Source organism: Etheostoma spectabile, chromosome 10, assembly GCF_008692095.1.
Source record: "Etheostoma spectabile isolate EspeVRDwgs_2016 chromosome 10, UIUC_Espe_1.0, whole genome shotgun sequence".
NCBI classification, from domain to species: Eukaryota; Metazoa; Chordata; class Actinopteri; order Perciformes; family Percidae; genus Etheostoma; species Etheostoma spectabile.
The window spans coordinates 1,084,614-1,097,066 of NC_045742.1; the positions used below are offsets into that span (position 1 = coordinate 1,084,614).

General features: G+C 41.3%; 1 protein-coding gene across 2 annotated transcripts; it reads right to left on the minus strand.

Moving 5' to 3' along the window:
- Positions 1–1,751: 1,751 nt before the first annotated feature.
- On the minus strand, positions 1,752–10,288 carry LOC116697387 (cysteine-rich and transmembrane domain-containing protein 1). Of its 2 annotated transcripts, none has more exons than XM_032528724.1 (3): positions 10,109–10,288; positions 5,661–5,972; positions 1,752–2,839 (listed from the first exon to the last, which is right to left on the minus strand). In XM_032528724.1, the coding sequence occupies exons 2-3, from the start codon at positions 5,959–5,961 to the stop codon at positions 2,736–2,738; spliced, it is 405 nt and encodes a 134-aa protein (XP_032384615.1). In that variant the 5' UTR covers positions 5,962–5,972; positions 10,109–10,288; the 3' UTR covers positions 1,752–2,735. The 2 variants fall into 2 exon arrangements, with proteins under 2 accessions (XP_032384615.1, XP_032384614.1); XM_032528723.1 differs by having other exon boundaries at positions 5,661–5,966; positions 10,095–10,270.
- Positions 10,289–12,453: the final 2,165 nt, after the last annotated feature.

Below are 12,453 nucleotides of genomic sequence, written 5' to 3' on the forward strand. Positions count from 1 at the left end.
CTGAATCAAAACCATGACACCCATTGTCTGTACATATATTTATGTTTTGTAGAACGTGTATTTTGACCCAAGGTCGATTGTGAACCTAATCTATAGTCCTAATGATCTCTGATCATGTGCAATCTATTGAGGGCAGACCAGATTTATACTGTGCATGTGTTTTACCCCAATGAGATGAAACTGGGATTTCTGTATTTTAGCCTCCTTACTAAGGTTGGGTATCATTTGGATTTTTACGACTCTGCTGCCAAACAGATTCTTGAAAAACTGAAAAATTAAATCAAACGAAAGGCTCTTTTATAGTTTTCTTTCAATTTAAAATGATTTAAATGTAACAATATTTTAACTTTTTCAAGTACATATATAAGAAGTAAACCTAAGTCACCTAACACACAACTACAATATTTTAACAATAAATAACAGTTACACTATTAACAAGTAACAATAAAATGACTGTTGAGTTGCTATGCTAACCAGAGTCCAGAGGGAAAACAGGGCATTTTAACCCTCATGTTGTCCTCATGTTGTCCCCATGTTGTCCCCATGTTGTCCCCATGTTGTCCTCATGTTGTCCTCATGTTGTCCTATATCAATGTTCTTGTTAATTCCCCAATATAACTGATGATAGATTCCACCCAATGCTCTCTGGCAAGTACAAATCTCTACTTTCATTAATTTTGGGGCGTCTTTATTCAATTTTAATATTTATTTGATAACAAATTGAACATCCAACATTAGGGATAATTTCCTATAAAGCACAAAAAATTCTAAAAATAACTGTAAAACTAAAGTTAATAAAACATTTTAAAAAAAGTGATGAGCATTGAAAAAAAAAGTGTCAAAAGTGTTGAAAAAACATTGATAAAAAGTGTCAACAAGTGTTGATTTTCAATATTGACGGGAAGACAACACGAGGGTTAAAAGTAACCTACCTTTAGGGTAGCTAGGTGACGGTAGACTACAGAGAGAGGGGGATATTTTCACGTCTGTTTCGGCGCGACAGAGGGAAAACATTTCAGTCGACACATTATGTGGAACCGAAATGAGGAACAAAGATTTGTGTTTTAATCCAGTCTGATTCCTACCGGTTCCATAGTACCCATAATACAGAATGACCCACCTGGGCTACCATCTAACTACATTCATCTTTCATTTATTCATGTTGGGTGGTTTAATCTATACTGAATAAAATAATTTTTTGCCCCCATTTTTCATGAGCTGAACTCAAAGATCCAAGACTTTCTTCTATGTACACAAAAGGCTTATTTTTCTTAAACATTGTTCAGAAATCAGTCTAAATCTGTGTTAGAGAGCACTTCTCCTTTGCCAAGATTAGCCATCCACCTCACAGGTGTGGCATATCAGGAAGCTGATTAGACAGCAGGGTGATTGCACAGGTGTGGCAAACTGCAGTCAGGGAGAGAGAGAGAGAAACCCTTACCCTAACCATAACACGGATACTTAACACCCCAAATACGTCAAAAATATACAGTGCTAAAAGTTATTTCCCCCCTGCCTTTCAGATACTGGACAGTGGGAAGTGTGTAACTGTGTCTGGAGCATTAGCCTGCCTTCAGTGGATCACATGAGGACGTGTCAGGCAGGGAGCCACGTTGTAACCAACATCCAGCAGCTGTGTTATAAATAGCTGAATGGATCCTGCCAGGCCCGACGGCTACAGTATACTGATCTATCCTCCCTACTCGCCTTTAACCCCCCCCCCTAACATACACAAATGACCAAGCCTTCCATTTCATGGGAATAAATTGTTTTAATGTAAGTTTCTCATCCAAAGCAAAAAAAAGGCATCTGACAGGTCATTTGGTTTCTTGTGTTACGCAATCACAACGTTTTTTTATATCTATACATTTTCAGTTTTATCTCCAAGGTATGTAATAAAAATAATATTTTAATATTGTATACTATCAAGATCACCATGAAAAAAAAAAACCTTGTGGTCATCGATTGTTTACAAGAATCAAACATAAATCACTGTCGTCTTTAAAAATGCATTCCACTTATTGTCATATGATTCCATCTGAAGACATATGTCAGTAAAAACCGCTTCTGTGCAAATGAAAGGGATACATTTCAAGCATCAGCTTCTTAAGAGCGCCCTGTGGCTCATTAACAGCCGGGGGCTTGGTGGCTTTTGGGGGGTCCAGGATAAGGGGTTGCCCTTGGCGATTGGGAAGTAGCATGGCTAAATGGGAGGGGGGGTTGGAGATGGTTGACAGGGCAGGCAGGAGTAGTAGTAGTATCTTACAGAGGTAATCGTCATAAAGTGCCAAAAAGCCTAACACTAGATGAGCCTGAGATCTTAGTGTGCTCTGTGTGTGCTCTGTGTGTGTGTGTGTGTGTGTGTGTGTGTGTGTGTGTGTGTGTGTGTGTGTGTTGGTGTGTGTGTGTGTGTGTTGGTGTTAGATTACAGCAAAGAGCCTGAAATTCAGGTTATGTTTAGAAGCTTGGTTACAAGCTGCTACAGGGTAGCCCCCCCGTACAGGGTCAGTCAGTCAGTGCTGAGGACTTCACATCAAGGTAGTGTTAAGTGGCTCTGGACAGAGACTAGGGGATCCAGGCTTTTATTTATAGACGAGCAAAAGAATTGTAGAGGAAGTGGAGGGGTGGTTTTAAGGGAGCATAAGGTTTAAGGCAGATGAGGGGGGGGGGGGGAAAGGGTGATGGGGCTGAGGCACAGATATGGGGGACAAGAGGGGTGAACAGTTGGGGAGTAGTTATGTCAGCATGTCCCAGAGACAGCAGCAACAAAGAGCTGTCCAGCAGGCTGTCAGGCAAGTGTCTCCTGTGTCGTCTCTTCTCCTGTCCTCCACCACGTACACTGGAGTGAAAAAATAGAGAGAAAGAGAGAGCGAGAGAGAGAGAGAGAGAGAGAAGTGCAGGATAAAAGTAAAAGTTTGACAAGGTGATATGGAGAAGAAAGGGGAAAAGAAAGGAAGAAAGCAATTAACGATTCCTTTTCTCAAATTGTGTAAAAAACCAGGGATAATTCACCGTCAAGTCTTCAGCAGGCAGCTCAAGTGTAACCATGCTATGTCTGCTATGATTTTCATCTAATTACGTTCATAATGGGAGGCCCATCACCATGGTAATGCCATTGTCATAGCAGCCCAGAGCCATGATCAGACAGCGTTACAGTTGAGTAACATTAGCACTGCTTCCAGGTGTCATTAAACCATGAAATGAGAGCTTTCAGAACTTCCCGGCCTCCATGCCCCAGTAAGACACCCTTCACTCCACATCTACACCTTCAGTCAATACATGTGAATTAGTCATGTGTAAGGGTTATGTTGCCCGTGTGAAGTTTACCATCTGTTGCACACACAAAGAGGAAAACATACTAATAAGTCAAACAACAGGCCTGAATGAAATCCTCTCCCCTTTTCTTGTGTTTGTGATTAATCATTTATGTGGGGGGAAAACACTATTTCAGCTTTTGACAACCAGGTGCACTGACTCATGACATAGGTGAGTGTGTTACCAAGGTGACCGGCTCCTGGTCAATAGATAAAGTAAAGCTAGCTGACCACATATCACACCGAACTGTGATAATGATATGACTGGTTAATGAGTGGCCACCATTTAATAATGCAGGGCTCTATCAAGATAAGTCAGAGCAAGACTCTTGATAGCAGAACACTTTAATCCTTTGATCTTAAGTCAGATATAGGAGCTAGAACACCTCACTGCTCGCTTTAATACATAAAAAGGTGTTAACGGTGTTCTCTGAAAGCCTGACTGTTTATTGCATATTCATTTTGAATATTTTACCGTGACATGTGTGCTTTTTGTTTCACAGCTTGTGCTACACTGTATTATGGATGCTCAGTTGGGAGGTGCTACTGCACTGACACACCTTTTACTTTAAGCTGGGCTTGGCACTTTTTATTCCTTAATTGCTTACTCCACATGCAGACATGAATACATTGATGACCTAGGCGACTATTTTGAGAAGAGAGGGAGAGAAGGTGGACTGTTGCACACAATGTTTCTCTAAGTTATTATTAACTTGTCACTTATTGACCTGCCTCACTGATCACTACTGTGTGTAGCTCTGCCCTGTCCTTTCACACAGACGTCTGTTTGGCGCTGTTACGGCTCCGTGGCTACTTCCGCTTAAAAACTGAACAACTCTGCTCCCCCCATTCCGTCTTTGTGACTTCCACACAGACAACATGGCGGATTAAAGGCACAACAGTCCCACCTTGACCAGGCTGTGTGTTAGGGGATAATGGCGTGTTCCAGATGAACTGGGATGTTCCCAGTCAGAAATGTCAACTGAACGCCAGCTGAAGTTGGTTTTTCAACTCAGAAAATCAGGGAACGAGGGCGGCCTCTTGCCCCCCCAGTAAGAGTGTGCACCCCATGTAGGCTGAGTCCTTTGCAGCGACCCGTGTTCGAGCCCGACCTGCGGCCCTTTGCTGCGTGTCATCCCCCATCTCTCTCCCACCTCTCCTGTCTCTATCTCGTAAAAGAAAATAAAGGCCCAAAAAAATAATCTTTAAAAAAATAACAACATAGGGGAACTCACTAACCCCAACATTACAATCCAACATGGCCCGCACCAAGCACCAACAGTAATGAAAGCTGTAGTCATTTATTAGCACTTCTTATTTGTCTCATTAAATTAGCTGTCCACACAGTAACGGGTTTGTAAAAAACGTGTTAACTGGTGCTGCTAACAGTGGCTAACCTGGCTCGAGTCTTACCACCCAGTTAAATACAGCGCTGCTCATGAGTATAGGAACCCATGCTTCAGTTGACTAAAAGAGGAATAAAAAAAACTCATCTTTATGAAATGGATCTTAATTCCTTAATTTAATTCCAAAGGAACATTATCAGGATGCACGGTATCCTGATCCATGAAATAACTGGCCTTTAATAATAAAAATCTGCCTGCCTCTATGGGAATTTAACATAGGGGGGTGTATACTTATGCCCCCTGTATTTTAAGGAATTTATTTATTTACAATACATTATTCATTTGCAAAGAAAATTGTTCCTTTTAAAGGTTGGATTTATCCTAATTTTTAAGTAAGGCATGAAGATCAATTTCCAAAAGATGATTTTTGAATTCCTCTTTTTAGTCAACATAAGCATGGGTTCCTATAATAATGAGCAGCACTGTTTAGTGATTTTCCGACTTGTTACTGGAACATGGCCAACTCGGATGTCAGGTCATTCCCAAAACCGTCCTCTGACTTCCAAGCTAAATGGAACGCAGCATAATACCTAATAAAACATTTTTCATACAAATAACATTATCAAATCAGTCAGTGTGGTCTGGTCTATAAAACACTGAAACACTTCTTTTTTTTTTTTTATATTTCTTGGCATTTTAGGCCTTTATTTGATAGGAAAGCTTGGACATAAAAGGGAAAGGGGGGGGGGGGAAGACATGCAGCAAAGGGCCGCAGGTCAGAATTGAACCTTGTGGCCACTGCATTGAAGACTGAGCCTCTGTACACAGGGCGCACGCTTTACCAGGTGAGCTACCCAAGTGCCCCGCTCGCACAGCTATTAGTGACCAGCCGGCAGTAGATGCTAGCAGATTAGCTCGTAGCAGCTTGTTGAGTCTGTTCTTTTACCATTCTGAATACTGTGCATTGTTTCATCAATCTCTGTTGCGTGTTACCACTCACCTGTGTTTTTGGGAGCTTCCCCGTACATAGGCCCAGGAGGGGGTCCCCCCTGCCAGCCAAACTGTGGTTGTGGTTGTCCAGGGTACCCATAAGGAGGCTGTCCTGGGCCAGGATAAGGACCTCCAGGGCCCATTGGTCCAGCAGGGTAGTTGGGGTAAGCAGGATTAGGCTGCTCCATGTTCACGGGGTATCCCTGCGGATAACCCTGGGGTGGGAAGCCTTGTGGAGGTGGGCCCTGCGCTGGGTAGCCTGGAGCACTGGGGCCATTGCCTGGGTATGGAGGGGGCTGCTCAAAATTCATCTTTGGTTCACCTGAGTAACAAGAAAATAGGAGCAATAATGTTAATAATGGTACTTTTCTCATTTAAAATTTGTCTGCTAAGTGAACACTACAGTAATAACAGGCAAAGGATGTGTAAATGTAAATGTGCTGTATTTATATAGCGCTTTTCTAGTCTTAACGACTACTCAACGAGCTTTTACATCATACAAGATACATTCACCATTCACACACATTCATACACTGTGACCGAGGCTGCCGTACAGCCACCTGCTCATCAGATAAACACTCACACACATTCACACTCCGATGCGCAGCACCAGGGTTTAGTGTCTTGCCCAAGGACACTTCGACGTGGGACTGCAGGGCCAGGGATCGAACCACCAACCTTCCGATTGGCAGGCAACCGCTCTAACACTGAGCCACAGCTGCCACATATAAGAAATCTATAGATCTGCTATAGATCCATGTACCATACATACAATCATACAAACTTAAAATACCCTCAGTACTGTACAAGTCTATAATACATATGTAAATATATATTGACATGTAGTTTAATTATACTGCATACAGTGACTATACAGAGTGACAGTATAGGGCCCACACATTTTGGGGTTATTATATATTATACTGTAAAGCTTAATCAGATGTTAAAAACTTGCAACGCTGCTGTAGCGGCACTACTGCTCAACACTGCTTATTACTAATGCAATACAAATTGGATTTGGCACTGGGACGCCGTTGGCACCGGTTGCTAATGTATGCTGCGTTTTAATTTGCAGACCGGCAAAACCAGAGATCGACCCAGATAAACTAGTATTGCATAAAATCACACCAGTTTAAACAAAAATGGAAATCGATCTCTAGCTTAAACAACAGTCTATAGTATCATCATAGTTTGCAGCGATCTTTATGTGAATGAACCTTAATTCTATTTAAAAATCAGAACAATGTGTGGTACTGTATGGACCGTGGGGAAATGTGTGTGTGCCTGTGTGTAGTTCAGCCTCCAGAGTTACATCAGACAAAGAATTCCTCTGAGTCCTGATCACAAGAACACAACATTTTCAGGAACAAAGATGATGCAATTGTTTCCAAGAACAGAAAAATGTACATGACATATAGTTGTTCCCTGGTCACTTAACTCATCTGACGCTTCATGCCTTTGCAGTTTCATGATGAGAACCAACCAACGTTCCCACAGCCACACAGAAAGGACAAACACAGCATATTCTTTTTTTACTGGTTGAAGGTGTCTTATTATAAGTTAATAGTCAATCTCAACCCACGTCAGCCCTACCAGAGATAAGCAACATTTCCTTACTGGTCACACATGGTTTACAAGTGTAAATCAGCTTCAGTGTGCAGGGTGAGGCTAATCATATGAACTATGGGAAAGAGAGAAAGAGATTGCAGTGACCCAACAGGCCTGTAGTGGTTGTATCACCACACTTTGTTTTTCTCTCGTTTACTCAAAAACATGAAAGGTGACATGTCAAATTATCAACATCACACATTCATGGTTTGCGTGTGATGCGTGAAACAAAGAAAACACAAAAGATTTTGATGCTGTTGCCTATCCGGGAACCAATTTAATTTCTAGGCTGTTTGGAAAGTACAAGAACTGCGTGATCGGCTTTGTGAGTAAAGGTTATTTGTTTCACTCTAGACCTCGTGAGAAGGAAGTGAATTTCATCAACCTGCGACTAATGGTTTCTGATAAGGCAGATCCAGGTCAATCACTACCCTCGTGCTTGCCTTTATCACTGGATTGGTTCATGTAGAACAGCCATATTAAAGGGAAGCGTGCCAGATAGAAAACGGCATCTCTGCTAAGCCTCCAGGATTTCTCTGCCACATTGTATATGTGCACTATAAACATCTACATAGCATTCAAACTGCTTTCTGATCAGCTTCTCCGTCCACATCCAATCTCCTGCCTATAAAGAAGCAATGCAGTAGAAAAAAGGGAAAAAGGCATTTCTCATATTTGTAGTCACAAAAACCTTGGACAAACTAACATTGTATTCTTTAGGTTCAAAAGAACTTTTTAATCTCTTTTACAACCTAAATTTGGCAATAATAATATTAACACGGTTTAAGGATGGCTCTTGTAGTGTTATAAATAATAAAAAAAGATACTGAACACATTTCATACTAATTGCTCAATACCTTCTTATGGAACTGTCAGACTGTGTAGAGCCAAAGGGGAAACAGAAGAACTACATCTGTTAATGTTGTACTTACTAGTCATAATTACTACATCCTGCTTTAACATCAGCAATGTGCTTCTGTGGGCAGTGTTTTTCAAAAGATGGCTGGACATTACACTACCTGAATGGGTTCTTAAAGCTACTGACAGACGGCAAGGCCTCTGTAACTATGGTTACCATGCTCCAGGAGGAACAGGATAATCCCTGATGGTTTGTTTTTGTTGTACCCTAAGGCAGCAAGGAGTAGAAACAACACAATAATTAGATCTCTCTCTCTTCTGTTAACAGGGAAGCTATTTTGATGGCTGCCGGATACTGTTATCTCATGTGTGACTGGAGACTGTTGCATTACCGGCTATAGGCTGATAAAGCAATACAGATGTTACCAATAATGTCTATAGCATCATGTGTAGGCCACCTTGCATTTATTGTACCCATCCTTTATAATTTGGACCAGCATTTGGTATCACATGGAGATCTGATGAGAAGTGATTTACAGCTCTTGACTCTCCTAATGTGTTGTATTGAGGGCTCCTATGAGGGCTTGCACAGTTTGTGTGTGTGTGTGTGTGTTTTGTGTATGAGTTAATTTGCATGTTTGTCATTTGTTTACCCGTGAAGAATACTTGAGGGAGTTTCTATGTTTCCACAACAGTATCATGGTGATAAGATCCCATACAGAGAGTTTACAAGGTGAGACATCTCCAACCATTAAATCCCTGGAACAATGCTATTATACACACACCGACAAAAGGCGTAATCAGGTGTAGTCAGTTCACTAACGGTAAGTGTTATTATAATGGGAGCATTAAACAATGTGCAATAAAAAAAGCCACAAAAATGGTGAAAGTTATTAACTCTAATAAAAAAACAATACATCTGTACACTAAGGAAGAAAGGTAGGGACAAACAAGGTACCCGATAAATTAAGTAACATTCAGCCTCAGGGCGTCAGCACCAGCTGGTGTAAACTGATGTACAGTAAAAGCCAAGTAATGTTACAATGAAGTGACAGCATCATACTAAGAGAACTTGTATTAACAACTTCACTTTTTTATATATAGGAGGTTTACACAGGAAATGTATTGTACCAATGCCATTGGCTTTGTGCTCTATCAACTTTAGCTTTCATTCAGTTATTATTGAACATAAAATATTTGAACAAAAACAAAAGAATCAAAGCAAAACAAAATGAAATAGTGCATTTTTTTTATTTGCATAAACAGCAACAAAATCACTGGGGAATTCTCTGGGCAGATCATATGGCATCATGTGTCCAGTAGAAATATAACACATGAACACAATCAATCCAGAGAAATGTGGGTTAAAATGCCAGGCCCGAGGCAGAAGGCTTTGGTGGCCTACTTTATCCAAAAGACCTTGTCTTGATCATGGGTCTCGATAGAGACGGGGCTTACGTACAGCTACGTAGCATACGGTCACGGTCTCTACGACTGGACACTTCACGAGACCAGACTGTACGTGAAACCGAACTAAGAAGGACCAGAATTTTTATTTTACACAAACACACACGGAGACAGACACACACATGGACTGAGCCAAGTCACGAGAAACTGATACAACAAAAAAATGCAGCATATAACGTCACAGTACCCGAAGTCTTTGATGTTACGAACAAAAGTGACATTTTCCCGCATTACATCCATCTGAGTTCGGCTATTAAGCTAGTTTGTTTTTAGCCTAAAATGGCCATATTCGCCTTTTTCAATTAACGGTCTATTGATGCCAGAGTGTTGTAAAAGTGGTATATTTCACGCAGACAGTTGGTTAGGTTATCAATATAATGGTTAAGAAATAGTATGCGACTCGGCTGAATAGAAGTGGCACCTGCAGGCCACAGCCCACACCACTGTTCACATCCCCCTAAGTTCATGATGACTAGGCTCATAAAGACATAAAAACAGCAGCAGACGCCATGGTGGACCACCTACCTTTCAATAAACTGTCTCCCGGTTCGTTGTAAAAAAAAGCAGCAGTGTGTGTAGAAAGAAACTCCTCCTGTCTTGAGAGTTCACTACAATAGTTTTTTTACCGCATTGATGCGCGACCCTCTCGTGCTAGAAACTCAGTGCGTATCGGGTTAGCGGGACGTGACGTCATTTGAAGGGTACGGCACAGAGGGGAGGAGTGCTCGTGGGCAACAAAAGAGGGGATTGGCTGATGCGACACTCGCTGCCCGTAGCGTCCAATCGAAAGACGAAGCGAGTACCAGTAGGACGTCAGGGGAAAAGCAGACTCCTGCTCATCTAACCAGATAAAAGATTAAACAGGCCCACATCACCAAGTCAAAATGACGAATTAATAGGAGGTGAGATAATAGCCGAGATGGGTGACTAATCATTCCGCCCTTGGAATTTGACTTTTGATTTTAAAACGCTTATGGACACTTGGCAGCTCTTGCTACTGTTATGTAATATTACATTTAATGAAACTATGTGTACATATTATGTATTATATATATAATTTAATATAACATATTATTACACATATTTTGGAACTTCCCTAATGTAGCAACATCATTGTTTTTATTCAGCATATGCACCTGTTTGGCTGAGGTGCATTGCTGGTTTTCCCCCAGCAGAGGCCAGACTATGCCCAGTCTTTTCTTCTCTGAGGTGCAGCTTGTTGCATTTTCCTGCACCACAATGATCCGTGAGTTGTGTTGTAATGTATGCTAACATAGTTGCCAATGGGTTTGTTTAATTTTTGTTTTAAGAAATGTATTTATCAGCATCACATGCTACTCAGAGAAAGGCCCTACAATAAAAAAAATAGCACATTTTACATTTTTTCAACCACTGTGAAGATCTCAAAAAATTTATTCAAATAGCAATGGCTCAAAGACACTGTAGGCACAAGTTTAATTTAAAAGAGAGCTTATATAACAAAGAGACTCAATGCCTCAAAACTAAATAAAGTGCTTGGCAATTATCTGGGTTGCAAGTTCCCAATAGTGTGACTGTGAAACTGCAAAGGCCTAATGGTGCACATGAGTGTGTTCTTCATGCCTAGTAACCAGCAGGCACTAGGTGCCGCCATAATATCGTGCACAGGGGCCCATTGTGACTACCTGAAGCCACTGGTCTGCTCAGTTTCTGTTATGACAAGACAGAGCTATGGCACTGGGGTCCTTTCTGCACATGTCAGGCTTTAACTCAGTGGGAAGTGAAGGGACAGCTCACAGACAGAGTGAAGCACACAGGCAGTATATACTTTATTGTGAATGCATGTGCAATATATAACATATATAGTATAGTTTTACATACAGTAAAAGCCAGTGGCGTTGGGAAAAAAATGTCTAGAAGTGTCTCAGTGGTAGAGCGGACCAGGGCAATCGGAAGGTTGGTGGATCCCTGGCCCTGCAGTCCCATGTCCAAGTGTCCTTGGGCGAGACACTGAACCCCGAGTGTGAATGTGTGTGAGTGTTTATCTGACGAGCAGGTGGCAGCTTGTACGGCAGCCCCGGCCACAGTGTGTGAATGTGTGTGAATGGGGAATGGTTCCAGTACTCTGTAAAACCGCTTTGAGAAGTCGATAAGACTAGAAAAGCGCTATATATATATAAAAGTCCATTACTGAGAGGTGGAGCTTTGTTACATGCTGTTAGGTAGTTAATCCATTTTTTTTCAAGTATTAGATTCTACAAGCCATTAGTATGTATATTATTCATTCATATTATTCATTATGCATATAATGACTAGTAGAGTTGGGAGACAAGACAGGGTTGTGAAACGTCCTCTCAGTTCCTCCGTTAGACATGACATTACATGAGTACAGTATGGACATAGTAGCATACCAGCAGCCAGCCGGGCAGCTGCCATTGACTGTGGAATTTAAAGGGACAGTGTCTCTATTCTGCAAGGTGATACCAGACCATGTTGCACAATGAGTATTTACAATAGGTAGCCTATGACAGCAAAGTTGTAGGCCACTGGTGAGAAACAAGGACCTGCTGACCTTTGGCAAACACACACTAAGCTATATGTACAGCTAGTACAAAGTCATGTCCTGTGAGACATATCAGAGATCCTGCAACAAACAGCAAAGGAATCATAAGCTTTATCCTAAAAGTGAGCACAACAGTGTATTCTGCATTGTCATTCTTAACAAATTTGTTGAACAGTATATTGAGCAAGGCCAAGGTTGGCTTTCAGTGTAGCTGAAGGACAATAAAAAAAAATCTTGGAATTTTCTACACTTTAAGTCCTTTGTTGCAAAGCTCACCTACAGGCGCTAAACAGATTAAATCAGTGTGGCAAGTATATTTCATAATATA

What these genes read in the sequence shown, in the direction of transcription:
- LOC116697387 (XM_032528724.1), bottom strand. Translation starts at nt 5,961, where the DNA reads ATGAATTTTGAGCAGCCCCCTCCATACCCAGGCAATGGCCCCAGTGCT. An exon ending in GGAAGCTCCCAAAAACACAG is followed by an intron (nt 2,840 to 5,660) that starts GTGAGTGGTAAC and finishes TTTTCACTCCAG; the next exon opens with TGTACGTGGTGGAGGACAGG.